The 27,134-nt window shown below is 46.0% G+C and overlaps 10 protein-coding genes across 10 annotated transcripts; 4 read left to right on the top strand and 6 right to left on the bottom strand.

Moving 5' to 3' along the window:
* Positions 1-209: 209 nt before the first annotated feature.
* On the bottom strand, positions 210-2,900 carry GGI43DRAFT_407736 (glycoside hydrolase family 67 protein). Its single transcript, XM_083206269.1, has one exon. It carries the CDS (start codon positions 2,810-2,812, stop codon positions 320-322), a length of 2,493 nt encoding a protein of 830 aa, XP_083059400.1. The 5' UTR covers positions 2,813-2,900; the 3' UTR covers positions 210-319.
* Positions 2,901-3,232: 332 nt separating this feature from the next.
* Positions 3,233-5,149, top strand: GGI43DRAFT_407737 (glycoside hydrolase family 5 protein). The gene is made up of 3 exons (XM_083206270.1): positions 3,233-3,812; positions 3,867-4,013; positions 4,090-5,149. The coding sequence occupies exons 1-3, from the start codon at positions 3,370-3,372 to the stop codon at positions 4,898-4,900; spliced, it is 1,401 nt and encodes a 466-aa protein (XP_083059401.1). The 5' UTR covers positions 3,233-3,369; the 3' UTR covers positions 4,901-5,149.
* Positions 5,150-5,822: 673 nt separating this feature from the next.
* On the bottom strand, positions 5,823-7,787 carry GGI43DRAFT_77848 (general substrate transporter). The gene has a single exon (XM_083210294.1). It carries the CDS (start codon positions 7,653-7,655, stop codon positions 6,045-6,047), a length of 1,611 nt encoding a protein of 536 aa, XP_083059402.1. The 5' UTR covers positions 7,656-7,787; the 3' UTR covers positions 5,823-6,044.
* A 1,860-nt stretch (positions 7,788-9,647) lies between these two features.
* Positions 9,648-11,062, top strand: GGI43DRAFT_384750 (fungal specific transcription factor domain-containing protein; the record flags this gene model as incomplete). The annotated part of the gene is made up of 3 exons (XM_083203558.1): positions 9,648-10,094; positions 10,167-10,968; positions 11,025-11,062. The coding sequence occupies 3 exons, from the start codon at positions 9,648-9,650 to the stop codon at positions 11,060-11,062; spliced, it is 1,287 nt and encodes a 428-aa protein (XP_083059403.1).
* Positions 11,063-11,177: 115 nt separating this feature from the next.
* Positions 11,178-12,070, bottom strand: GGI43DRAFT_384751 (glutathione S-transferase family protein; the record flags this gene model as incomplete). The annotated part of the gene is made up of 3 exons (XM_083203559.1): positions 11,178-11,442; positions 11,565-11,863; positions 11,945-12,070. The coding sequence occupies 3 exons, from the start codon at positions 12,068-12,070 to the stop codon at positions 11,178-11,180; spliced, it is 690 nt and encodes a 229-aa protein (XP_083059404.1).
* Positions 12,071-14,298: 2,228 nt separating this feature from the next.
* GGI43DRAFT_407744 (transcription factor domain-containing protein) lies at positions 14,299-17,212 on the bottom strand. The gene is made up of 2 exons (XM_083206271.1): positions 17,123-17,212; positions 14,299-17,067 (listed from the first exon to the last, which is right to left on the bottom strand). Exon 2 carries the CDS (start codon positions 16,632-16,634, stop codon positions 14,475-14,477), a length of 2,160 nt encoding a protein of 719 aa, XP_083059405.1. The 5' UTR covers positions 16,635-17,067; positions 17,123-17,212; the 3' UTR covers positions 14,299-14,474.
* Positions 17,213-17,318: 106 nt separating this feature from the next.
* On the bottom strand, positions 17,319-18,754 carry GGI43DRAFT_428193 (uncharacterized protein; the record flags this gene model as incomplete). The annotated part of the gene is made up of 4 exons (XM_083208919.1): positions 17,319-17,563; positions 17,637-18,225; positions 18,313-18,438; positions 18,509-18,754. 4 exons carry the CDS (start codon positions 18,752-18,754, stop codon positions 17,319-17,321), a joined length of 1,206 nt encoding a protein of 401 aa, XP_083059406.1.
* Positions 18,755-19,804: 1,050 nt separating this feature from the next.
* Positions 19,805-20,324, top strand: GGI43DRAFT_384754 (Endoribonuclease L-PSP/chorismate mutase-like protein; the record flags this gene model as incomplete). Its single annotated transcript, XM_083203560.1, has 3 exons — positions 19,805-19,856; positions 19,939-20,012; positions 20,100-20,324. The coding sequence occupies 3 exons, from the start codon at positions 19,805-19,807 to the stop codon at positions 20,322-20,324; spliced, it is 351 nt and encodes a 116-aa protein (XP_083059407.1).
* Positions 20,325-21,083: 759 nt separating this feature from the next.
* On the bottom strand, positions 21,084-21,972 carry GGI43DRAFT_428196 (Pyruvate/Phosphoenolpyruvate kinase-like domain-containing protein; the record flags this gene model as incomplete). The annotated part of the gene is made up of 1 exon (XM_083208920.1): positions 21,084-21,972. One exon carries the CDS (start codon positions 21,970-21,972, stop codon positions 21,172-21,174), a length of 801 nt encoding a protein of 266 aa, XP_083059408.1. The 3' UTR covers positions 21,084-21,171.
* Positions 21,973-22,367: 395 nt separating this feature from the next.
* On the top strand, positions 22,368-24,177 carry GGI43DRAFT_77892 (major facilitator superfamily domain-containing protein). The gene has a single exon (XM_083210295.1). The coding sequence runs from the start codon at positions 22,617-22,619 to the stop codon at positions 24,123-24,125; it is 1,509 nt and encodes a 502-aa protein (XP_083059409.1). The 5' UTR covers positions 22,368-22,616; the 3' UTR covers positions 24,126-24,177.
* The last annotated feature ends 2,957 nt before the right edge of the window (positions 24,178-27,134 follow it).

Below are 27,134 nucleotides of genomic sequence, written 5' to 3' on the forward strand. Positions count from 1 at the left end.
GCAACCATATTTACAGTCTGGTCTATTTACTACATAGCTATAGAGTATGGACATACCTTTATGGAGTAAAAATAAGAGATGAGCAATATTTTGAAAGAATATAATACTCCGGCAAGAGCCATTTAGTGGCGTATTTCATTCAGAGTAACGAGACTGGTATTGATGATCTAATAGCACGTTGTAATTCGCATGTAGAATCAATGCAAAGGTGATTAATATCTCGATGATATAAGAAATTGCGTCTTGAATTCTAAAAATGAGATGATTTTATCAGATTTCTATATAACTTTTCCGAACTAGCAGAGCTGCTTTGTCGAATTTAGTCCACAATACCTTGTGGCAACAATGAAACATAGTCAATCGGAGCGAGTTCGTTTCCATCTGGCCTACCGACTATCTTAAGAGAATCACCCTTTTTAACCTCTACATTATAGAAGATGACTCGAGTCGCAGAATGACCGTCAATGCGGTCTGAGAAGTCATGACTAAGTCTATCTTCAAGGTCACCGGCCCAAGCACCAATTAGTCTTTCGTTCAAGAAGACTTGATATTGTGATCTGCCACCCAGATGATCATAGTAGTTAATTGCGACGTTATATATCCCTGAAGCAAAAGAAACAGTACACTGTGCAGTACCTATATCTGCTCCTGGGATTGTCGCGATCGCTTTTCTTCCAGATGCAGCCTCGAATGGCGTGACAGAAACTACTGTGTATCCTTCAAGGGCCATGTCTTCCGCCTCAATTCTCCATGCATGGTTACCAACGCGGTTATGTTCGTCCTTAATTCCACACTTGGCGTAGTAGAAATTGTTAATGGAATCCCTCCAGACCAGAGCATGGCCCGCCTGATACTGTAGACGAAAAGCCACATGGTCAAATCGACCATCGTCTATTAATCCCCGCAAAGCTTTCCACTGCTGTGGAAATGTCTGGGCGACAAGAGCTCCGGCATAGTGGGCATCGTAGAAGTGTTGAATAACTGTTTTACCAGATTTTAGACGGTGAGTGTATGGAACGTGGTGAAACCACAAGAGAAGCTCATCGGGAGTGGTATCAATGCATTCAAACCGCTCAGCAACTGCCTGGGGATATTGCCCTGCATTTCCTGTTCCCGTGGCAACAGTTCGATCCATTCCAATCGAATGTGCATTAGCACGAGTCCACTGGCCCCATCCATTGCCATCCTGCGCCGCTGGGCAGGGACCATAATGGCAATGCGTGACAATATCGCACAAAGTTTGAATGCCGAGATTGCCGCTGTAATCTTCATATGTTGACCAAGAAGCCATAGAAATATTTGTTATGATATCCACAATGATTTTGTTTAAACCAAAGGTCAATTTTGTCCAGCCTTGGATTATGTCCACCTCGCTCTGCTGAGGGTCCCAAGTGCACAACCCATATGCATACAGGTTGGCCATAGCAAGATGACTCCCCAGCCATGTAGGGTCATTTCCTACATTAACCACTGCCGCGTAACCACTCCTGCTCCAGTTGAACCGTTGACCAGAAACTATGTCTCGGACTAACGATTGCTGACCGTCTATATGGAGATCAAAATCGAAAATCGTCTTCCATAGTGGTGGCAAATATACGACATGATCTTGTTGGCCAAGGTACTCCTGTGTAACCTGCAATTCGAGAATAAGCGGCGTTTTCCGCAGGTGAGCAAGAAGGGGTGACGGCGGTTCCCTGATCTGAAAATCAATGGGGCCATATTTGATCTGAATAATGACATTATCTTCGAATTGAGTATCCAGCCCATCAAAATACTCAACAGCTGCGTTCGCCCTATCATTCTTCCAGTCCGATTCATCGAGGTGGTGATTGTAGACGAAGGCGCGGTACACGACGACGCCGTCACCGTGCGGCTGCAGGGCTCTCGCAAACAGGTTTGCACCATCAGCAAGAGTGCGGCCATATGTCAATGGGCCCGGTTGTCCTTCAGAATTTGCTTTGATCAGGTACCCCAACATGTCAGGGACATGACGATACAGCTCCGAAGTAATGTTCCCCCACCAACCAATGACGTCGGAATCCAGAGGATCAGATGTCTGCAAACCTCCGAGGCCCTTTGGGGTATCAAAATACAAAGAGATGCCAATTCGAACCCCCCATGGTCTCATTGTGTCAGCAATCCGAGCCAGTCCCTGCATATTGATGGGGTTAAGAAGGTTGTAATTAGAGTTGACATTATTCACAATCAGACCATTCAATCCAACAGATGCCAGCAACCGCGCATATTGTTGAACACGGGTCAGATCATCGACCACACGTCCGTCCGCAAAAAATATTGAAGGGCCTGCGTACCCCCTTTCAATGGTGCCGTCGAGGTTATCCCACTGATTTACCCACCGGATTGGAGCACTGGGATTGGATATACGCATCTCGGGCAGCGGTTGGTCCCATGATAGAAGCCTGAGGATTTCAAAAGCGCCGTACAGTGCACCTCGTTCGTTTTGGCCAATGATTTCTGTAGCTCCTCCGTCCTTACAGACGAGACAGTATCCATCTTCTTTGAGAGAAAGGGAGTCATAAGCATCCCGGCCAGCAGCCAAAAATGTTTCAAGAGTTCCTACAACAACAGAGGAGCTGGTTGCGGTTCCCAAGAGCTTCCTCTGAACAGTAGTATTCTGGCTCAAAATCTTGGATAGACCGAGTTGCAGCTCTCTCGCAGCAGTGAATATGGGGCTGCTTTGGTTGTCCGTAAGGGAAATAATTGTCGAGTATCGGGGGCGTAGGCTGGCACGTTCGTTGGGAAGTGCGGCATACCGCAACCAGCCGTCGAGGCCCGTCTCAGACGGAAGCATACTCAGGAATTTGAAGTAAGTACAAAAGAAACAAACTTAGAAATTTGGAATACTGCAGATTTGAACAATAGGTAAGCTTTATCGATTTGTGGTTAATTTTTCAGAGCTACGAGATACTAAATAATCGTGTTACTGCGACTTCTCCAATGTACCCCAGTTTATCCAATGCATATTCGATAGTGCTGGTCCCCGTCATACGGCAAATTCATTTCAGCCTGAGATACTACATGTGCAAAGTTTCGTTCAATATGCGGGGTAATTAAAACTAAGTGAATCGCAGGGAGCAGGGGTTGAGCAAACAATAAGCCCAAAATTGGCCTTAACAGCCACTAACGATGGGCTGTGACGAGCTCAGCGCTGGGGGGAGTTGAAAAAGTACTGGCTAATATTTTGGTCAAGGTCTTGGAGGAGGGCAGGCGTTGTGTTTTCCGAGAATCTTATAATTATCCAGGGGTAGAAATATTTAAGAACTTTAGTCCCTGCTGTAAACCAAAAGAATTCATGCTTAAAATTTTTTGAGAAGATTTCTCCTGCTAGTTACTTGATACAAGAAAGAGATGAAAGCATTCGCCCTTGCCGCCGCGGGGCTCGTGGCGTCGACTGCGTCAACTACCTCAGCAGCGAGCATTAAGATTAATACCAATTCAAAGTTACAGCACATTGACGGCTTTGGCTTCTCCCAAGCCTTTGGGCGAGCTTCTGAATTTCAGGCTGCAGAACCTGAATTGCAAAAGAAGGCACTTGACCTTCTCTTTGACACAAAAACGGGTGCGGGATTCAGCATCATCCGAAATTGGATCCCCTCTACTACTGCGCTCTCCATTGAGCCTAACAGCCCTGGATTAGCCTCTAATAAGCCCAATTACACGTGGGATGGCGACGACGAGGGTCAAATTTGGTTCACCAAACAAGCTGTCAGCTATGGTGTTAAGACTATATATGCCGATGCATGGAGTGCACCCGGTTATATGAAGACCAACGGAGATGAGGCCACGCCTGGGTATGTCTTGTTAGTCTCTTAACATGAGAATTTGGCCCTAATAGCTACTTTCAGATATCTTTGTGGGACAGCTGGCCACTCTTGCTCTACTGGTGATTGGAGGCAATCTTTCGCCAATTATCTTGTTCAATATGTCAAGTTCTACAAGCAAGAAGGTCTTGACATTACCCATCTTGGGTTCCTGAACGAACCAGATATCGAGTACGTGATTTCTTTACCAGAAATACTGACACGTAACCATAACCCGTTACTAATGATAATTTTACCGTCTCAACAGGGTTGGCTACTCGCAGATGCAGATTAGTCCCAATGCACAGGAGGCCATCTCCTTCATCCCAATCCTATACGAGACAGTTAAGCGCGCACACCTGGATCTTAGCATTACCTGTTGCGATGCAGTTGGCTGGGATTCACAAGCCAATTACACCAATTACCTAATGGCTACTGGAATGCAGAAGTATCTCGATATTATATCTTCGCATATGTATGCAAGCGACGCTACATATCCGCTGAAGACGAATCTGCCAACCTGGCTCACGGAAGCAGGTGTCGAGACGAGCTCTGCCCCACTTACAACGACGTGGTACGATAATGGTGCATTGAACGAAGGTATGACGTGGGCAAGCAAACTTGCGACGGGATTTGTCGATGCTGGACTTTCTGCATATCTGTACTGGGAGGGTTTTGAGATCAGTCAGAACCAGTCTGCAAGCCATCTCGTTGATGTGCTTGGGGATAACCCCGAGCCCTCCAGCGTTTACTATGCTTTCACCATGTGGTCTCGATTCATTCGCCCCGGTGCAAATCGCGTCTCCGTCAGCGGTGCTTTACCGAACGTCATTACCGCAGCGTTCAAAAATACTGACAAGTCTGTCATCGTCATTTTTACCAACAGCGGCAGTTCATCACAGCTTGCTGATATTGCCATACCTACTGGAGAAAAATCTAGCGCGCAAGTGTGGTTAACTAACAACAATCACAGGGTGTCTGAGACCGGCTTCAAGCAACAGAGCTCGTCTATTGAGGTTACAGTTCCTCCGAACAGTGTTGTGACCGTCAAATTCGCTTCACTATTACGGGCTCTCTAATTACCCTTGGGGCGGAAGTTTAGACTAGATAATTAGTAGATATCAATAAAGACTGATGCTACAGCTGCTGCTGGCTATATGTGAAAATACCTGCCGTACGTTGCGTACTCGTGTGATTTTGTCTAGGAGCACCAACAATTTTAAGCTAATGCTAGAATGTGGATTCTCCCTCATATAGCGTAAAGGATCTATCTCAGAGTGCATTCCCCTCTTTTGTAATATGAAGGGTAGGGGTGGTTGTAATGCCTAGGATTTGCAGTCAGATACTAATTGCCGTATCTTTCTACTTTTACACTATCAATCAAGTTCCTCAACCATGACATATCAATTTTAGCTAGGACCAAAGGTAATAACACTGTCGCCGCACCGTGCAACACCCTTACTACGCTCGCTTCCCCTCATCCGACCGCTGATACCAATATGTGGGGTTTCCACAGCTTTTTCCGGCGGCTGGCGCTTTTCTCATTCGACTAGTCGTGCCGTTTCTCCGCAGAATGGTGAAGTTTAGCCCCGGATTCAATAGCGAGGGTGTCGACATCTAACACAAGATACCAGAAAAAAAGTTCCTTGGGCGTACAGTATAATCAAACGGTCCAAGATCATTGGTCGGGAAAATGCCATCGACGGGTAAATTCTTATAAGATTTCGCCACGTGTGCTCCTTCGGTTCGCAAAATTGTGGAGTTGAGAGATCCCCCATCGCTTTTACGGGGCAAACTCGCAAAGATGTTTACTATGATATTAATATTATTTTCGTATTTATATCTTAGCACTATTCGGCTGCAGTTATCTATAGCTAAGAGACTAGTGTTTTCTAATAGTAAGACGAAAATGATGCTATAATAGAGTAATATAAATTGGAAATTTAGGACATGAGTTACTTTACCCCTTGTTATATAGTCTGAGATAGCAGTTACGTATTATTACACAAAGACAAAGCAATTATATTGCAAGAACGCCTTGAATTCATTACAAAATCTAACCAAACCCCAGCGTCTACGAATGGCTAGCAGACAACGTAGTCTAAGACGATCTAGCTAGAACTAGAACACCAGAATTATATTGTATTGACCCAACTAATATTACTGCTAGTTAAAGACCTTTACGGCATAGCTAGAATACTGGAAGCACGTTGTGATGTGATTTTATTGCTGTTTGGTAAATTCAGGCATATCTGTGCTGTCGACAGTCGCATCTTTGAATTCATGCGCTTTCAGATTCTGGGAAAATAAGAGATCCAGTTCTTCGTATGTCCTGTCTTTGCTCTCGGGGAGACGAAAGTAACCCCACAACAAACAAAGCAACGAGAAAACGGCAGCCAAGAAGGCAGTTTTGCCTTTTAGATTTCCCGCAGTAGGATTCAGAGTATAGGGAGCCACAGTGGCGCTAAACACATTCGCAACGTTGTATGCGTTACGAGCCAGAGAAATACTCTTAGACCGAAGGCGGGTGGAAGATATCTCGCCAACAACAATGTAGGCGGTCGGACCAACAGTCAACTGGTAGATGACGTACCAGACAAGATACATAATAGCCTGTCCATAACCCAGGCCCGTGGTCTGGTGAGCAAGCGCTAGAAATCCAAGAATAAACATAGCACAAGACATGCCAGCATATCCACAAAGCATGATTCCACGTCGACCAAATCGTGCAGTCACAAATACCGAAAGTAGAGTACACATAAAATGAATGCCTCCTTGTCCAATCGTCATTTTGTAAGCGTTTGCTGCCGGCAACCCAGCTTGCTCGTAAAAGTAGGACGAGTAATTAGCTATGGCAAAGCCACAGAGAACTTGGGACGCCCAAGCGACGCATCCGATTTCAGTACGCCACAGGTTCGATCCGCGAAAACAATCCCGGTATGAGGCACCTTCAGTCATTGCCGCCTCTAGGTTGGTAGTTTGAACCATCAAAGCAACAGATTGCTTGCTGGTTTGCGATGTCTTGGAAGAAAGGCGTTTCATAGACAGCTCCGCTTTGTCGATACGACCTTTGCGAACAAGCCACCATGGAGACTCAGGGGCAAACAAGAGGAGAGGGATAACAATAACAGGCCAAACCCACTGGATGGCTAGCGGGATTCGCCAAGACCATTCATCAGTGCGATTTACCAAGCTGTAGATAACGCCGTATGAAACAAACTGACCGATTCCCCAGCAAAGGACAACGAAAGTCTCAAGGTACGCTCGAAGGGCTACTGGAGCAACCTCTGAGGCATATGCCGGAGCCAAAGTGGTGAAAACGCCCCAGGCCAAACCACAAAGCAACTCCCCGGCAAAAAGCACCTCGATAGTCTTTGAAAAGAAAGGGATAAATAGAACACCAGTGAGAAATACAAGAGTTCCCAGAACGGCTTTCTTGTGACCAAACCACTCAGTAATAAGGCCATTGATGTAAATACCGACAATATTACCCAGGGGACTAGCCAGTCCTAAAGCAGTCTGCCACTTTGCCTCCAACTGGTATTTTCCTTGTCCTTGGGGATGCCCAAATTGCTGTTGGAAAGCAGGATATGCGAAAAGAGATCCGATAAGAGCCGTATCGTATCCGTCCATAATGACGACAATTGAGACAATCATAGACCACATGCATGCTTGCGGGTACATCTTGACTGCTTTGAGGAAAGTCAAGCTATGTTCTTCCTCTGTTGCATTGCGAGCGTCTTCGGCGAGGTTGGTCCAGTTTTCGACTACTTCCAAGGCTTCAGCTTGCGGCGCATGCTCGCCCTCTACTTTCTTATCTGCACCCTGAGACATCTCTAGAGGTTGAGATATGACATGCGCTCTGTTAGTGTGATTTTGTTACCGCGTGAACGAAGAAGCAGTCAAATTCAGCGGCGCTATAATATTGAATATAAGGTCCCGGTTCTTAATTTCTGCTAGCAATGCCTTTGGTTTTATACCCCACATTCTGGAACCCCAAATTAGATATTTACGGTGTTGCACTGTGAGAGCATCGCTATCCCGTTCCTCGTTCCTTGCCAATTTAGCCTGCAATACATGATTAGCTGTTGGTTGAGCTGACAAGCTTTACCGTACCAATCGGCTAAATCTCCCACTGGCGGTTAAATGCTCTTGGAGCTAAAGATGAATGAAGGAGTCGTCGAAATCATTTTACCATGACCACTAGCCAGAGGCCAAAGTGGTCTTGGGGGTCGTTTTGGCCGGCTGCAAGCTATTTCGTAATACTTTGCTTTACACACCAACTAGTCATGCGTTCGAATTTCCAGATCTAACCAACATTAACCTCCTAAAATAATACCAAAAAGGGCTATTTACTTCTATGTTACAGTCCAAGCTTAGGCGGCGATAATACAGATTTATTCAACGGGCATATATGCATACAGCATACATCAAGAAGGCATTAAGGAGCATTCACAAGGGATTTGAGCTCATATCAACTCCTATATTCTAGATGCTACATCCATCAAACAAATATGATAGATCCAGGATTTTAGATAGCTATTCATTGTCACGTGCATTTCCGTTAATAGCTTCTGCTCCATGGCCACCTATTTTGTTTCGCTGGTAAATAATATTGGTACCTACTGTACACACTTGTTCATCAGAGAGTAGTTTTCTTCGATCCGACTATTGATATCCCTAACTATGCAGTAGATAAATAAAGGCACTCTGGATACCCCATACTACTCCATTGACCCACTTCCCTCAATATTGTTTTGCAGCAGCATCGGTGATTGCAAATCGGCTTCTTTGCCACATTCGAAGTATTGGTAATTTTTTTGGTTTGCAAATCGTTGTGATAAAACTGTGGATACCATGCCATGCTCCAACGGATAGCTACATAGCCTATACGAAAGCCGTTGTGATCTGATTCCCTAATCTTACTCACTACTTTGCCTTTGGCATGCGAATAAAGTTGCTCTTTATTGCCAGCCACATTTTGTACTCCAGGGCCAACCCGATTTGGCCGGCGCAACAAATGGCGAGGTGCGACCGGGAAAGAATGGGCAACCTGTCGTTCTTCTTGGAAGAGAAAGATATTTCTGAGGGGAAACATTGGAAGCCCAATCTGTCCCACTTGAATGATGATGTAGTTTGTACTATCCGCAAGTAGACCAAATAGCGACTGATGACTATGTAACAAAGCAAAGGTTACATCACTGATATATGTAGCCTCACATGCGCAGACTAGGAATACTAGATTCAGCTGCTGAAAATAAGACACTAAACATTTGAAGGAAGAGACCTCATAGGAAGGGCCATCGATTTAGAAGACTAGGGTGGTAATGTAGGGTAAGGTTGAAGCCATCGCGGGGCTTTTTAGCGCCTCACCCATCAGATCCCAAATTTATATTAGTAAGCTATATATAATCCGGACTCCAATACTGGCAATGGAAGAGAACTGAAACAGAACACAAGCTAGCGCTATGTTTGCTCCGGTTTGACTGTTTCTTTAGAGAGCTCTTGAGTACAAGGCTTCTCTACGACGCCCGTTAACCGGTCAGTATGTTGCCCACTCGAAGCAATCGTGGCTGCTGGACTTGTCGTGTCCGTCGTAAGAAATGCGATGAGGCTCGGCCTATCTGCAACCTCTGTCAGTCGTTGCGAGTTACATGCCATGGCTATGGCGACCGGCCTGATTGGATAGACGACGAGGAGAAAAAAGGTTTTATGATTGATAGCTTGAAGAGATCGGTCCGACTTAGTACACGGCGTCGGAAAACGTTGCAAGCAACTACGCCAGCGACATGGCAATCGGCATTTCCAACCAGCTCGCGTGCCGCAATGCCACAGAGCAGCCATCACTCAGAGCAGCAATGCAAAGACTCCCGCACTGTTTTAAATTCCAATGAGCCAAATGTTGAAGTATGGCCTGTTCGCCTTGAGCGAGAGCCTGGGCTGATCATGCATTTCTTTGATCATGTATTTCCCATCCAGCATCCTGGGTACAGACAGCTGATGGAAGATGGCGGTCGGGGATGGTACCTATCTCTCATGCTTTCACAAAAAACTTTATACCACGCAGTATTGTGCCTAAGCGCATATCATCGAGAGATGACGATGAAGCAACGAGGCAAAACATCTCATCAACTTACCTTGCAAGACCTACGGACACACAACGCATTGTCGTTCACGGTACTTCAACAGCAGCTTCGACGGGATGCAAAGTTAACCAACTTGAATGAGAGGATCGGTATGATAGCAGGAATCACGCAAATGATGTTTTTCCAGGTGAGGATGAGGTTGCTGGCGATGTTGAGACTATGTCGCTGTTTGCTGCAACACTTTACTGACATTTGTTAGCTTCTGTTCTTTGATGACGAGCAATGGAAGACTCATTTAGAAATTTTGACCATGATGATCAATGACGTCTACATAGATGTACTGCAGTTGGTTAATTCCACCGATCTCCCGCCCACTGAATGTGAAGAGCTTCAAGCTTTTATCTTTTTTGGCGGCTTCCTCATTTGGGCGGATCTTCAGTCAAGAATTTCTATCGGCAAAGGACCCAGATTAAGTAAACTGCACGATCAGATGCTGAAAGAGCTCCCTGTCCCTTTTCAGCTCCAATATTTCATTGGTTGTGAGAGCTGGGTCCTTCAGATTATCAGTAAAATTGCTAGTATCCGAGAATGGAAAACCAAACAAGGGATTCTTGGCAAAATTGAAGATCTCGAAATTCACCGAAAGTCGGAACAAATCAAAGACAGTCTAACCAATGGTTTGTCAAGGATAGAGAATACGCTTCAAAATATGCCAACTCTCTCTGACCAGCGCTCGTCCGTGGAGACCACTCGCATTTTTGCTCTCTCGGCAACTATTTTATTGTATATTACTATTTCTGGGCCGCGGCCAGATACTATGGAAGTCCGAACAAGCGTCTGTCGAACAATACATAGCTTGAAGCAATTGAAGGATATGAATCAACTGAGAGTCCTACCGTGGGCATTATACGTGACAGGGTGTATGGCAACCGGAGAAGATCGACAATATATCCTCGATCTATTCAACAGCCTACATACACTATTTTCTGGAGCTTGCAGCCGGGACAAGTATTCTCAGATGCTGAGGCGATATTGGGCAGCTATGGAAACCAACTCAGAATGTGATATGTGGGAATCTGATTCTGGACGACCTTTATTTGTCTAACATCCTAGTTAGTTATGCTCAAGCTTGTTGAGGAGTATGCAAACTCTTGAAATAGAGGCTACATATAATAACTAGTCTATTGCTCCAAAGCTGATTTCCACCACCCAAAATGGATACGGGCCACTCAACTCGGGTATCGCCTCCGACCCTGGTCGCGACGCCTTGCTACATTGCCCATTTTTTGACGGATGGTCTGGAAGAGACAGACTCCCACCATATTTTCAAATGTGGCCTGTCCATTATCAAGTTTCCAATCTCCATCTTGAACATCCGATTGACATAGGGAACGAAAAATATGTCAACCAAAGAGAATTCACTCCCGGCCATGTATCGCTGAGTTTCCAAAATGCGGTTGAAGATTTCAAGCTTTGCCGACAGGCTGTTGGTGTTATCTTCTAATATCTCGGGTACAGGATCAAGCCCTTGGAATCTATTTGAGGAAAGAAAAAAAATGGAGATAGATATTAGCTAAATAGGCTTCAGTGGTAAAAGGATTGAAACAGTTTCGCCAGGTACAAGATTTCACAGGCTTGTGTGGGATCAGGGACTTACTTTCTGACAATTTTCTGATAATAGAGGGATGAGACGATGGAATCAAAATGTGAAAGTTCCACCGAGGCCCATTGCTCAAACAGAGCCGTGGCTTTGAGATCCGACTGATCGGGCATCAACCTTGTTCCCAAACCCTTGTACTTATCTTCCAAATATCGGCATATGGCGCGTGATTCTACATATCTCAGCCCTGTGTTTCTAATTCCGCATAGTGGGCAGGAGTTACCAAAGATGGTCAGGTCCCCATCTTCGAGAACAGGGATTTGACCAAAAGGGTTCTTTGCCAAAAAAGGTGGCTTCTGTCTCATAGTCAGTATATGTACTTAGTACATATAATAAACCAAATAAAGGGAATAACGCTTATGATACATGGTTCATACCTTGAGCTCTCCCGCCATCATATCAACTTCTCGCAGGTTGTAGTCAGTAACACCCTTCTCTTCGAGCGTAATGAACACTCGCATGATGCAAGTGGCTCCTTTCAAGCCGATAAGTTGAATGGGCATGGCAGCGGGAATGCAGAGCAAAACTTGGAAACTGGGATCTTTTGACAAACTTATATCACCGTTAAATCGTAGAAATGGGCTATAGGAGCCTTTTTATGCAACGTTTCCGTAACTTTGACCACCTTGACCATCCCGCAGGCTTGCGTATTCCGCAGGTTCATGACAAACGAACCCTAAAAAATCCGCACAACATTGACATAACTCAATAAGCACACACGCGCACCCACTATCACAACGTGCCGTTATTGAATCCAATAGCCGCAGCGGTAAGTGCAGTGATTGGTCAGTTTCCGGCCAACCGCAGCGATAAACATGCTGATTGGCTGGATAAGAGTAAAGGCTTGCTCCATCGGTCCAAGGCTTCAACGGCGGCCTCGATGAGCTAAATTTCTGGCCCCATCAAGGTGACAGGCTTTATGATAGATAAAATTTACTTGAAGGCTTTGTAAATATGTTATTATTACAGTATATACTGAGGTATCTATCAAGACGAATACGAATCTTTGGGTGGACATGGGTGCGGGCAGTTCGGCGGCGGAGGGTCTGAATCGTAAAAAGTTGAAGTCCGCTGCTGAAGAGCTCCATATGACGGATGATGCCGCTAGTAATCATGCCTGCTGTTCGCTAGGCGGTTGGACAATGAGACTTAAGCTGTTGGCATTTATAATACTCGTTAGTTTTTAACATCTCGAAGAAGGGAATATCCACATTTGTTGGTAGCAAAAAAGAACACGTTCTAGTGCTGAGCAGTTTACTACCACCTATATTTGTTGACATGTGTGTTCCTGGAGATGATAAACAAGAAGAAAGACTCCTCACAATTATGCGGAACATCAAGCATCAAATATACAATCTAGAAGACCCGTAGCTGCAGTGCCAAATGTAAAGACATACCTCTAGCTTGCTTTTCCCCCCCTCTTTCCCAGCTTCAGATAGACAATTTGAAGGCATAAACTTGACGAAGGAACTGTAGCCAAATGTTTTATGGTCTATCAATCATCTTACCACTAAGGGATTTGCGCTCCATGTTAAAGTTAGACACTTTGTATCGCCAGCCACCCAAAGAGGGGCATAAATTAGCTCTATTTATGATCTGGACACTATATTCGCTAGGCATTGGTGGGCTATTAACCGCTGCGCCAAACATACTGATAGGCTAATACTTTGCCAGGAATATATTAGGTGTCTTTATCGGCGTAAAGATGTTGATGCGAGAATTGATAAGAAGCGAGTTTAATACTATAATGAACTCCGCAAGTCCTCCACACCTTTCTAGCTCTCTTAAACACAGGCTAGTGGGCTTTGGGCACATTGATTCCGTACTATATCTCTAATATTTCATACTGCAAGCTAGATTCAACCTACTAGCACTATTAGATAGGTATTAGGTGTAGGATTGAGCATCGAGTATACTACTGTCTGCAGTAACCAAGTTTAGGTCGCCCACGCGCCACCTCATCCACATTATCAGGCCCAAGTGGTTTCTTTGTTTTTGCACTTAGAGGATAATTCTGCGTAGTAAACCCATTCTCGGCTTCAAAGTCTAGCACCATAATTACCAACGAACTAGAAGTGAAGATTCTCAGTTTAGCAAGATGGCGGCCAGGACACAAGTGAAACCCATCACCATATGATCTATTTGCCTGAGTCTTGACTTTTCCTTTGCTATCTGTAGCAATGTTACCGGGAAAAGCTTCTCGGATCCAAAGGTTTCAGCGTCTCCGCCCCAAAACGTATCCTGGTTATGCAGGAGGAATGTAGGCATATGCACTCTTCGACCTTTCTTCAATAAGATCTCACGCCCGTATCTGGGTCTGTGAGCACGACGTCTTCAAAAATCGTTCGACTACACGTTGATGTGGAGCCAATGCAGAGAGCCGCCTGGTAGCAAGCCTGAAGTGATGACAGCTTCGCCCAATGCATCTGAACAGATTTAGCCTAGTAGGTTAACATCCCGAGCCTGGGGCAAGTGCGTGATTTAACTCCTCATGTCCTTTCAAAGCTAAGGACTCTTTGAAAAGAACTGTGTGGTCAATACCAAAATTGCGACCCGAATCCTTGCTTTTGGATGAACTTACAAACACCGGCGCATGTGTTGCTATTTCAATAGAGTTCTACTTATTCATAAATGAAGAATTCTTAATATTATTAGTCGTTTAGGGAATATAGTTTACTATGAATCCTAAAATAAAGCCGTCACTTATGAATCTTTACATATAAATATGAAGCAGAATGTTACATACTCTATTATAATATAATCCTATAGCTATACTTAATTATAATAATATTTAAACCTAGTTAATCCATGAAGAATTCGCTTTGCTAACAATTTGCTCGATTACAAGTATGTCTAGAACTAGAACAAAATGATCTAGACTGTTATTTCCAGTTTTGTTATGCTAATTTAAAGCTCTCCAGGGACTTGCCTCTCCAGGGCATCCAAACTCGACAAAATGAGCTTACCAAGTTGCCAGTGCTGCCGTCGCTGGAAGACCTTCCTTGCCCACGTTAAAGCTCCCTCTGCATCACCGTCACTGATATTGATTGCCTGCATCGCATCTGATATTCCACCTTGTAAAAGGTTCCAAGCAATCAAAAAGGCTCGATATGCATATAAAACAATCCATGGTGCCTCAGAGGCAGGCGAGAGCGTTGAATCTAGATAACGCAAGAACCAGTCAACATGAGGCTGGATAGCCCCGGCAGTATTGGATTTGCAAAGTATTTCGCAAGAAGGCGCCAAATAAACCGACTTATTTAGTACTGCATCCATACTGCCTTCCACGATGCCACTAGTATGTGACGGTGACCACATCTGCAGCTCGATCATGGCAGCTTCCCATGTCCCTTCGCACAACGCCGCGTGTGTTGCGCTTTCAGCACTGGGTTGCTGGTGGATGAAGGGACTGAGCGATATGAGTGCTGACCTCAGAGGCTTGATCCTCTCCATTGTCAGCTTTCCGGTCATAGTAGACCAGCCAGACACTTCACGAGCGCTAGAGATTAGAAACTGCGCAATGTTGATCGCTCCATACGGGTCAAACGCTGGAATGACGTCGAGGTCCGCTTCAGGGGATAAGAATAGTCGGACAGCGTCTGTATACAGCACCGATGGACCAGAGTGATGTCTCATAACAAGCTGCCGATGCGCCCACTCTGCGGATGTGGATGCCGCCCAGTTATCCTCCGTGCAGGGCAACTCATGCTTGAATTCCAGATGCGAGATGGATCGGGGGATGGATAAGAACTGGTACCAGAGCGCATCGATCTGGTGCACAGCAAAAAGGGTTCGTTTATGGGACTCAGCCTTGATAAATTCTCTCCATAGCGACTCTAGATTTCCCGTTGTACTAGACTGCATTGCTTTTGGTTGCATTAAGCCTCCAGCTCGAACAAGAGATATCATCTTGGAGTGCATCCTGAGGCTATATGTTGAATCACTACCGCATAGATACATCATAGCACAGATCTGCAACAGCAAATACGTCTGAACAACAGGGATATTCTGTGTTGTATCATCATCCAGACTCTCTTCTTCTGTGGTAATGAGGACTCGAGCTTGATGGAAGCACCGTGCTGACAAGCTGGCGCCTGAGCCTGTCTGGTCGTTGCGGTCTGGGTCTTCGCCATATTGATAGCCAAGGGAAAGCATGGCGAGAATCAAGTGTGGAGCAAAGAGTGTGGCATCAAAGGTGGGTCGGTGTAGGAAGGGGACAAAATGGGAGACGTAGGTGAAGAAGAGATTGCAGCCCACGGTGGTCTGCGAGACAGAGGGTTTCCAATCGTCCTGTGACCGGGGCTGGTCGTTCGATAGTAACCTATCTGGGATGTGCTGATTGAAGTCAAAGCCGGGCCAATGGATGTCAAATGAAGATGGCGGCGAAATTGCCATTGGATGCATTGAGGTGCTAAATTGCGGTGGGGGCTTAAGATATGTCGCTCCCATTAACATGCTCTGTTCCAAGGCAGCTTCAGCTTGAACAATATCGTCGGTGCATGTTGACTCGGTCCTGATCAAGGGCAGTTGCGTCAGCTGGGCAGCAGCAGTTGGACTATTGCCATCTTCAGAGCTGGTATGTGCGCCTCTCGCAAAATACAAGTTTTCTGGGGAATCGAGATGGCCGTGATCGACGTGATACTGCGCGTACCGTAGCTCTGTGTGCCATGGTCCGCTCTCTATCTCTACTTCGCCTTCATCGCTCGACTGCTGACGAAGCGAGCTTCGCCGACTCGTTGCAGAGCATAGAGATAGCGCCTCGTCTCCTCCCTCGCATTGTCCTTCATCACCCACTTGCGTTGTTTCCGCTTGCTGGTATCGCGACTTCTTTACAGGTCGCCTATCGTTATGCTCTGGGTGTTTCCTCTTCATATGACGATGCCGTAAATCGTGACGTGAGAAGGTGACTTCGCAGACACCACACGGAAGTGCCGTCTTGTCATGAGAACGCGCGTGTAGTGCGGCATGTCGCTTAAGGTTCTCATGTCGGGTAAACCGGCTTTGGCAGACGAGGCATTGAAACGGACGATAGGCGGGGACGCCCTCGCTGGCGACAGAATCAATCATGATACAGGCGCGATGTTTCTAAAGTGCGATGATGCATCTGTCTACAATTGGAACGATGATTGTACATAGCTACCGATCCACAACTTCTTCCCCTTCCCCGCATGGGCAAGCCCCCAGAGACATGGAGATAATGGGGTAGACTAGGTTGTGGGCTGGTGCACGCTTGCTTAGCCTGGCTAGACCGCGTGTCTCTCCTTCAAGCTGAATGACTAGATCCATTAGACTAATACACTAGAGTTTTGCCCCCCCAAATGATACCAGCGTGCTTGGTTTAATGCAAAGACAGACTGGAGTCTCAGCTTATTGCGTTTCGAAGGCGTCAGAGGCGACCAGACCGGCTGTTAAACCACCGGGATAAGTGTGCACCAAGGTTGGAGCATGCCCAACTGAGCGGTGGATGCCGTTTCAGCCGGTATCACGGTTGCTTATCTAGGTATGTTGCTATCTTGCATTGTCTTGACCCACCAAGCACTGATAATGAACGGAAGTGTCACAAATCTCGCCGTGTATGGTGCGCTATCTTGATAAGGCAGGGAGCAGATGTTCCAACAGATAAAGGGGGATTTTCACACATCTTTACAGAGTACGTCCTCTTTAGTGGGACATTTAAATTTGGTAAGTTATATGCTTTCGAGCCGGTAAAGGTTTTCTCTACGGTGAATCGGTTGACTGCCTGTACCCCCTTTAGACAGGCAAGAGAACTTTGACTCCCATGTACTCTCGTTGATGCATAATTTTTCCGTCAACTAGCACTTGATGAACCCCAACTCGGTTGTGCTCCCGATCCGTTGGGTCGGTCGCCGTGGAGATCTGGATCTCGCGCCACTCGCGATTCGTGGGGACAAGCTTGCCTTCAGCTGTGCGATCCCTAAATTCCTTGTAAACTCCTTGATCCTCGATACAACCCTCCCGTTGAATAAGAGGTGATTCTATACCGAGAGTGAGAGCGATTAGCTATACATATTTTGCCACTTTTTCAGATTAGTTAAAAATTCTACACACCTTTCGCGGGAGTCATGCGCAAATCGCCGACAGAGCTGTTAAACAGCACCAGAGAAAGTCGCTCTTCATGCAGTTGGTCCACTGGGGGTTTAAACACGCGATGGCGCGTGGCCTTAAAATGACCACCGGAGACAATCTCCAAGGTGTCGCCGATATTAATTACGAGAGCGCCAGGCTTGTATGGAACGTAGTACCATTTCTCGTCACGGCCCCAGATCTGGAGGCACGAGATGGGGACGGAAAATAGTAACGTTGTCAAGCCGAAGTCGGTGTGGCCGTGCATACGAAGGCCTTTTGATGCCTCTTCGGTTTCTTTCCTTACAGGTCGAAAGAGCGCGTGGCGGAAATATCCTTCACCAGTTGGACTGCCATGTGATTGTACGTTTTCCCAGAGATAATCGTCTGGGAGCTCTAAAACGCGTGATAAGACGGTGAGGAGCCGTCGATTGACGGACTGGGTAAGGTAGTTGCAAAACGCCTCGATTTCGTCCATGAAGGGATGCAGACATTTTGGGGTACGGTTGTTTTCTTCCCAGTCAGGTTTGTACCAATTGAATTGCTCGATGCCATCGGGAGGCCCTCGGTGGCGCTGAGAGAGGAGAAACAGAAAGTGAGCATAAGCGCAATTATGACAAGGAGTATACCACACACGCTACCGATGTGGATGTTTCTTTACCTTGAATCCATATGGATGCTTGTAGCCAGACCACACACCGGTCTCGGGACTGAAGAGAAGGCGTTCTCTATCGCTCTCACTAATGTTGTTGTACAGGTATTGAGCAAGAGCAAACTGTCGGTGGAGCTATTACGAGAGACAAAACGGCATAATTAGTGGCTTCATCCTTTCATTCCATGGAAATTTGCTCCCTTACCTGCTCTAGTGAAATGCCATAGTTTTCGAGGAAAAGGAACCCGTCATCGCGAATAGCAACCTTGACCTGTTGGATGAGGTTGTCAACGATAGCCGGGTCGTCTGAGTCAAGCAATGATAAATCAATAGATTTGAGTGTTGCAAAGTTCTCATTCTGCTTCGTGATAGGAGGTGGAACCCAATTAGGCACGAAGGGCTTGCCTGGTAGGTTGGAAGCAGGTGGGTTGAAAGGTGCGGCGGGTGCCATGACTTGATACGATTGAATGTGTTAAAGATATTTGTGCTAGTGGAAGATGATATGGAACTATCTAACTGTGTAGGCACCTTCCTCCTTTTAACTTTTGAGCGAGCTCTATATTTGTAGTAATATGACAGCCTATGTCAGTGCCATGCTTCTTTCCTTCCTTTTCGAGCTCTTTGATCACCCGAGAACAATGCAGAACTCAGAGAAAGTCAGACCACAGATAATCTGGCGCCAAGACCACGTCGTACTCTACCTCGTTCTCCTCCTCCTCCTCCTCCTCCTCCTCCTCCGTGTCGACCATTTACCCCTCCGCTTAGTTAGTCGGCATGCTGAATGGTTTGGTACTGTATCTCACTGCCCAGATCACCGTATGTACCTCTACTATCTTGCTTCATCTATTTCCTGTATCTTTTTCACGAGAGCTCCTCCGTCTACCTATACATTTACAGTATCGTGAACGGTCAGCTAAGTCCCCATGACGGGAGCTAAAATGAATTATAGTGAATGAATTATAGTGGAGACGGTCAGCGTTGCTCGCCACCTAAGTGTGGTATGCTTTATAGAACTACGAATCAGATAAGGTAACGGAACTGTATAATGCTGAAAAGAGCGGAAACCGGAATGCTGGTAGGTGCAGATCGCGAGGGCTGCCACACAAGACAAGGGTGCCAGGCCAATTACGAAGCAAGCATTTCCAACCCGCGTGGCAACTGGAGGCCTAAGGGCGGGGAGGAGCTCCTCCCACGCTAATGCTGTAGGTCGGCCACCATTCGCTACGTGTAAGTGTCTGTTAGAGCCGTGTGCCAGGCTGATGATCGCTGTCGCATGCATTCGGAGCTCCTCTGTCTCTCCTTGTCTCAACAGATGGGAGATATCCACCCCCGGTGGACCTCGATGCCATGGACAAATATTAAAAATTCATACAGGAGTGAACAGGTTCTCATCTAGCTAAATACCTACTAGAACGTTCAGCTAACATCGTACTTCAGATTCGTTTTCCCATCATCTCCCTTCGGTAGCTCTTTGCTCTAAACGCCTTCAACTTAAAAAAAAATGTCGCGTGAACTTATCTCTAGTGAGAAGTTTCCCCCCAAACCGCACAATTGTAAGTCATTTTCTGAGGAGGGAGAGAGAGCGAGGCATGCGCTCGTAATACCTGCTACATGCTGACCATGCTTTCTATCCAGGCCCTGCGGTCAAGGTCCCCGGTCTAGTCTTTTGCGCTGGCCAAACAGCTACTGGAGAGATCAAACAAGCAACCGTACGTTAAGTTATTTATTGTGCTTTGTGCAAAGTGGCCTGTTCCTGGGTGAATTGTTGAGCTAATGTTTGCCCGTCTCTGCTACAGAGAACCTGTTTGCAGAATCTCAAGGAAGTTCTCGAACTTGCAGGATCGTCGCTCGAAAAAGTGGTCAAATACAATGTCTATCTCGCCGATATGAAGGATTTTGCTGCTATGAACGAAGCATACATTGAGTTCTTGCCCAAGCCAATGCCATCACGCTCGTGCCTCCAGGCTGTCCCCCCAGGCAACGGAACAGTTATTGAGATTGAATGTATCGCACAGGCATAAAAGCTCTCCAAGTATAGACCAACAGTATATAATTACAACTTAGATCTAATAAAAATGTAACAATATTTGCCACTATGGGCAAAACCTCAAAACCTCACAAGAATTAATGCAAGCCATGTCCCACGAAGATTTGTGTATTAATGTTAACTTCCTCAGAAGACGTATTAGTCCGTCCTATCGTTGTTTATTATCACTGTGAGCGGAAGTAATGAAAGTGAAAATAGATAGCAGTCAATAAAAGAAGTTATGCCACGAAATTGCAATCCGCCAAGGAACTCACCGTTCTGTGTCCGTCACCAGGACACCATATCATAAACTCTTGCATAGGCGGCCTCAGTGGAAGACTGCTCTACTATCAAACGCAAAATGTCGCTTTTATGCTGAAGACTAAAGTAATGAGACCGAACCTTTACGCTCTCCCTTCTCGAAGCATGTCCGCATGTACCTACACATATTGTCTAGGGAGATACACAATTTAGACAGGGCAGTCAAGGTAACTGCTTGTCCAACAGTTCAAGGCAGAGGAAAATAAGTTTACCAGGCACCGTCCATGCCTCCGCAGAGAATACTGACAAAGATAGACACCAAGTCTAGGCCAGAGCAATACAACCAGTCGATGAGGACGAACCCAGCGAGGAATGATTCGTCAATTGATAAAGAAACAGGAGACTAGCATTAAGAAAAAAATTGAGAAGCTATCTGGAATGCCTATTCGCCAGCATTTTTTGCGTTTGAATGGTTGTTTCTTTCTGGCCAGCATTTACCAAGAATCGTCTATTTATGATCGTCTATACTCCTTTATATGATAATTATTTTACATGGCAATTTTAACAATTCCACAATTTTCTTATGACCGCGCGGTCTCAAACTCCGCCATATACCAATTCTGTATTGCCTTTGTATCGCCGGTAATGGCAACTGTGTCGTATCTCGGCCTGACCTCCTTGGCCACCGTGCCATTGTTGACCATGCGCCCAATCCATTTGCCGTGCTTTCGCCCCGCCTCAATAATCTTCTCGATTGCAGTAATGAACTCGGGCTCGTCTCCCCGCGCGGGCACATATCCGAGGAGAGATTGGGCAAGATCATTAGGGCCGATGAAGACCATGTCCACGCCCGGCACTGCGGCAATGGCGTCGACGTTCTCGACGCCAGCACGCGTCTCTATTTGGATCATGGTCAAAATCGTCTCATTGGCAGACATCATGTACTCGGGTGTTGTCAACCCATGGCCAATGGCTGGGAAAGCTGAGCCTTGGCCACGCACTCCCTGCGGTGGAAATTTGGATGATTGGACTATTTGCCGCGCCTCCTCAGCGTTGTTAATCTGTGGAACCATAATGCCATGCGCTCCGGTGTCGAGAGCACGCTTGATAATGTCATGAGCAGGTCCACGAATACGGATGATAGGTGATACTCCGAGAGCTGATATGGCAGCAACAGCGTTATGCATTGAATCATCCCCGATGTTACCGTGCTCACAGTCAATGATTATACCATCAACGCCTGTCAAAGCGATAATCTGGGCCATGCGTAGAGAAGGAATGGCCATAAAGGTCATCAACGGGTACTCTCCGCGTTTCATTTTGTTGAGAAGCCTCAGCCGAGGGTTCTCGATATCGGTGGTGTGGGCAGTGGGATATCTCATTTTTGCAATTGGAATTAAGTTGGTTGCTGTTAACAAAGCGTACGTGAGGATGGAATGATGACATGTGGGAAGATAATGGCCAGGACACTCTCTTCAAGTAGTAAGGAATCATTTGCCCTGTCCTTATCTTGGTGCATCATCCCAATGCATTTCTTAATGAGCTCCGTTACTATCTTCAGATCCTTGAGTTTCCGGCTGTCGGCTGGCCCCATCGGGAGGAGCTCCCAAAAGTCTCAGAAGATCAGGATCCGGGTAATGCATTATACCTGCATGCTGCCCACTAGCCCCATATCCAGGCCCACATGGCTTCACCTATAATGTGGAGAGGAGCCCTTTTAGATCGTTCGCCCCCACGGGGCTAGTAGATTCCACCAACTTGGGGCTGATATGTTTTTGTACGATTCGCAAGGTATCCAAAAACTACATAGAAGGTCGTAGTGTTCCTGGAAGATATCAAATGTCTTTTCGATAATTTGAGATACGCTCATAACCCTAGATTCATCCTCGACGGGGACGCCGTCACAGGTCTTCAGTTAATCCACTATTCAGAAAGAGAGCCACGTCTTCTCAGTCACAAACTTCAAAATTCGTCTTCATCATTTCATCTCTGACTCAAACCGTTAGAGTCCTCAACCTCTACAAGAATGAGTGTCGCCATGGACACCCTCAAAGAGAGCAATACCAAGGATGATGTGTCACGCGTGGAAGGCGAAATCGACACGGTCGACGAACGGATGCCAGAGACACTTCGCAGCCTTGGAAGTGTTGAAATAAAAAACCTCAACGACAAGTTAGTCCGCAAAATGGACCTTATCATTCTGCCAACTATTGGGATCCTATACATCCTGAATTACATTGACCGTCAGAACTTGGCCGCGGCTAAGCTGCAAGGCATTACTGACTCCCTTCACATGACCACCGAGCAATTTGCTACGGTGGTTTCAATCCTCTTCGTCGGTTATTTGCCCTTTCAGATTCCAAGCAATCTCCTTATCACCAAAATTTCCAGGCCTGGGATGTATATTTGCTGTGCTGTCATCATATGGGGATCTATCTCAGCTGCGACGGCGGCTGTCAAGACTTATAAGCAGCTTCTTGCCGTGCGAACCATTCTTGGAGTTGCAGAGGCCGTCTTCTTTCCCGGTGCCATTTATTACCTCTCAGCCTGGTATACTAAAAAGGAGCTCGGGAAGCGCATAGCTGCCTTGTATATTGCGCAGCAAGTTGGCAATGCCTTTGGCGGACTCTTCGCTGCTGCTGTTTTTCAGCTCGATGGAGTCCACGGCATTCGCGGCTGGCAGTGGCTCTTCATCATCGAGGGTAGTGTAACAGTTGGCGTGGGAGCGATCTGCGCATGTGTCATGCCCGAGTTTCCGCACAACAGCCGTATCCTCTCTCAGCTAGAGAGAGACCTCGCTGTCTGGCGTATCGAGTCTGAAGCTGGCGCAGCAGAGGGCACAGAGAATGAGACTGTGATGCGGGGCTTCGCCAAAGCTCTTTCTGATCCCAAGCTATTACTTCTTATCCTCTGCAATATGCTCTCGCAAGCCCAAGGATCCATCGCTAACTACTTTCCCACCCTCGTCGCTTCCCTGCACTTCTCCTCTACTATCAGCTTGCTTCTCACTGCACCGCCCTACGTTCTGGCTGGTTTTGTTTACTACTTCCTCATGTTCTATTCCGATCGCAAGAATACCGTATACCCCATAATCATCATTTGCATCGCTATTGCGTGCGTCATGTATATCATTCCCATGGTAACTCTCAATGTTGGAGCACGCTACTTCTCTATGATGATCCTGCCTTTTGCATCAGTTGGTCCTCAACTTCTCCTCTACAAGACGATCAATCTGCATCTCGCACGGCCAGTCTCGAAGCGAGCAGCCGCATCCGCTCTGGTCAACGCCATTGGCGGCACCTCCAACATCTGGGCTTCATACTTGTACTACCAGCCTGCCCATTTCTATGCCGCATTTGGAACCCTCATGGGCTGCGCCCTGTTATTCGCGGCGACCATCACATTCTACCGCTGGCTAGTTCTACGCGAAAACGCACGTCTGGACTCAGGAGACCAGGCAGAGGTTGCGAAGGTTATTAAGAGCGGCGTTACAGAAGAAATGGTAGCACTTAACTGGCGCTATGAGATGTACTGACCCTGTTGGTGGTGTAAATATGTTTCTGTCCCATGCCACCCATAGCTTGACAATCGATGCAGTGTTATATCAAGCCTTAAGGGTAATGATGAAGTAAGAAGCCGCCTATATTTACGTGAAATATACATGTACTTCAAGTATTTACTAAAGACGCTGACTGCCTTGCTTAATTGTGAAGATTTTGTGAAGTATGCTGTAGCTCACGGAAAACTATAATAGATGATATATTTAATTAGAGTTATATTGGGAGAGAGTGAAATTGTTTTAGTTCAATTATTTTAAATTTTAAAGGAGAGTTTAGTTTAGATATAATCATTAATACCAAATAAATCAATGAATAAAAGCATTAGGTTCTAAAACTTATGATAGCTTGATCTTTGCATGCATATGATATGCACCATATAATTCAGATACATATTATGCTGAATGTAAACCAATAGAAAATTAAGATTCTCCATCTATAGACTTAAGCGTGGCACAAGTTCGCCTCGCTCGTGTTGAATGTATTTTCGGGAGTGAAACATTCAGTTGCTGCAGGACTACCAATGACACCTATGTGTCTAGTTCACATTCTTTAATGCAATGCAGACTTCCAAATGTCTCAATAACGTGGTAGAGTATACTAGCAAGTCTTCAAATTCTACCTCTGCTCGTAATTCGGCAACTACATTACAAAGGGCATCGAGGATGAATATATGTCCCGCACTCATAGGAATTCATGCCCCGCTGAGAAGCGCATAGAGCGATGTCCCGTGCCTCACAATATGAGAATTCAGCCGTAAATAATCGGATTTGTCCTCTGCGTCCAACGCATATGGTCAGTCCGCTCAATCGATAAATTTACAAACTCGAGCCTGTCAATTGAACCGTCGCTGAATGTGTTTCGCTCTAGGCCCTAGCTTGTGGTGCTAACATCCATCGAGGTATATGGGATAGCGAACAATACTTCTATTTTCAGAAACCATATCGAAACAATTTGTTCACAATATGCCCCAAGAATAAAATTAAGTCAAGTAAGACAGTACATTTTACCATTTAATAAATTATTTGGCGTCGCAAAGGGCTATGTATTTAAAATGTTGCAATTGCATGGTGCCGAATGCCCCTACAATTTGTTGGCATATGATTGGTGGCACTGAAAATGGCCAGCCTTCGAAGCCTATTTTCTCCAACGAGGACTTTGACGCCTTGTCTCGGCGTGTCCGGCATATTGAGCAGCAAAAATGTACGACGGGCGCAAGCCACATAATAGCGCAAGTGATTTATCCAACCAGCTTCTATCAGTATACTAGAACCTGCCAACCATCCGTACCTACATAGGCATATATGAATACATGTACTCGTTCGCCACTACAGACGCCAGCCCACGCACAGTGCTATGGTAGCTACATCTAGCAGAATGGATGGTCGTAAATTTTTGTTAAATACACAAAGTTAGCGTTAGTCCAAAATGGTTTCCCCTAAAGCAGAAGAAGCTTAAATAGTATCCCCTCTGTGCCCACAAGGAGCGGGACGGGGGACACGCTTGGCAATCCAAGGCTACATGTCATCCTGGATTCTGCACACTTGAAGCTTAACTTTCCAAAACTGCCAACAAAATTATCCCCACTCTGCATTCAAGCAGGGTGAGGCGAGAAAAATATGATGGCAGTTGATCATACACGAGATGGCGAGTCTCAGTTTACGGAGATATGTGTTGTCCTCTCTGTTGGCTGTGCTTTGTCAACGATAGCGGTCGCCCTTCGTTCATATACAAGGCTCGTTCACATTCGCAGTATAGGATGTGATGATGCAGTCATGGTAGCCGCTCATGTACTCGCCATTGCAACAGCTGTATCCATTGGCCTTGGTGAGCATCATCGATTGTATTATAGTGTGTCGTAGTGCTGGTAAGCTGACTTGAATTTTGTAGAAACGAAATATGGCCTTGGCTCACATACATGGGTACAGCCTAAAGGAAGCTTTGTTCCATATATGAAGGTATTCGCTAGGCCTAAGTCTCAGTTGCTGAAATATTCATTCACATATCATGCCAAAGGCTTTCTACAGTTCTATTGTCCTATACAGCGTCTCGGTATGTCTAGTAAAGATCTCTATTCTTTTACAATACCGACGAATCTTCACGGTGGGCATAATGCAACCTATCACATTCTACGGCGTTATACTTTTAAGTGCTTGGACTATTATGCTCTGCTTTCTTCTTACCTTGGTTTGCATTCCAGTACCAAAGTTCTGGCACAACACTATCTCTGGCCAATGCCTTAAGTCGTTACCAATTTGGTATACCATAGCTGGCGTAAATATGGCAACAGATTTTGTCATCTTTTGCTTACCTTTGCCAACGATTTGGTCATTACTACACATTCCTCGACGACAAAAAATCATGCTCTCTGGGGTCTTCAGCCTGGGGTTATGGTAAGCTATACTGTCTTCTTTGCTTCAATACCCCGAGCCACTACCGGCTGATTAAATAAATTCCAGCTCATGTATTATATCCGTCATTCGTATTATCAACCTAAAGAACGCAGCATCCTCTAAAGATCCGACCTGGGACAACGTAGGCGCCGCGAAGTGGTCATTCCTTGAACTCACCATCGCCGTTGTTGCGGCTTGTCTACCGACTATGAAACCAATTTGCTCTTCGATCCTGCCTCGTTTATTCAATTCATCCTCATGGCGGAGCAGAGCTCCATTGTCGATTAGGACAATTCCAGCATAGTAGAAGAGGGAATATCTGCCTTGTAAATATAGGGAAGTATTGAATTGGCTACATAGGATTCTATTTGGAACCTATATGGAGTGCCGCACTCCTTAGCCCTACAAGCACAGGTGTCCCTGTTAATGACATGGATTGCTTCTCAGCTGCTTATCAATGCTGTAGTTAGAGGCTAGATCTTGCCAAAGGCCGCTAATAATCATGAAGGGGAGGACTTGATGTAGCTGAGAAATCCGAGACCGCAGCAACGCAATTACCCGGACTCAGGTCTTCACAGCGCTTTGAACTCGTGC

This window comes from Trichoderma evansii (genome assembly GCF_050947405.1).
Source record: "Trichoderma evansii strain SZMC 28006 chromosome Unknown GGI43scaffold_13, whole genome shotgun sequence".
Taxonomy (NCBI): domain Eukaryota; kingdom Fungi; phylum Ascomycota; class Sordariomycetes; order Hypocreales; family Hypocreaceae; genus Trichoderma; species Trichoderma evansii.

Bases quoted from the DNA above. Each gene is read 5' to 3' on its own strand.
- GGI43DRAFT_407736 (XM_083206269.1), bottom strand. From the start codon at position 2,812: ATGCTTCCGTCTGAGACGGGCCTCGACGGCTGGTTGCGGTATGCCGCA.
- GGI43DRAFT_407744 (XM_083206271.1), bottom strand. From the start codon at position 16,634: ATGATTGATTCTGTCGCCAGCGAGGGCGTCCCCGCCTATCGTCCGTTT.
- GGI43DRAFT_407737 (XM_083206270.1), top strand. From the start codon at position 3,370: ATGAAAGCATTCGCCCTTGCCGCCGCGGGGCTCGTGGCGTCGACTGCG. The intron at 3,813-3,866 runs GTATGTCTTGTT...AGCTACTTTCAG, and splicing joins GGAGATGAGGCCACGCCTGG to ATATCTTTGTGGGACAGCTG. The intron at 4,014-4,089 runs GTACGTGATTTC...CCGTCTCAACAG, and splicing joins CTGAACGAACCAGATATCGA to GGTTGGCTACTCGCAGATGC.
- GGI43DRAFT_77892 (XM_083210295.1), top strand. From the start codon at position 22,617: ATGAGTGTCGCCATGGACACCCTCAAAGAGAGCAATACCAAGGATGAT.
- GGI43DRAFT_77848 (XM_083210294.1), bottom strand. From the start codon at position 7,655: ATGTCTCAGGGTGCAGATAAGAAAGTAGAGGGCGAGCATGCGCCGCAA.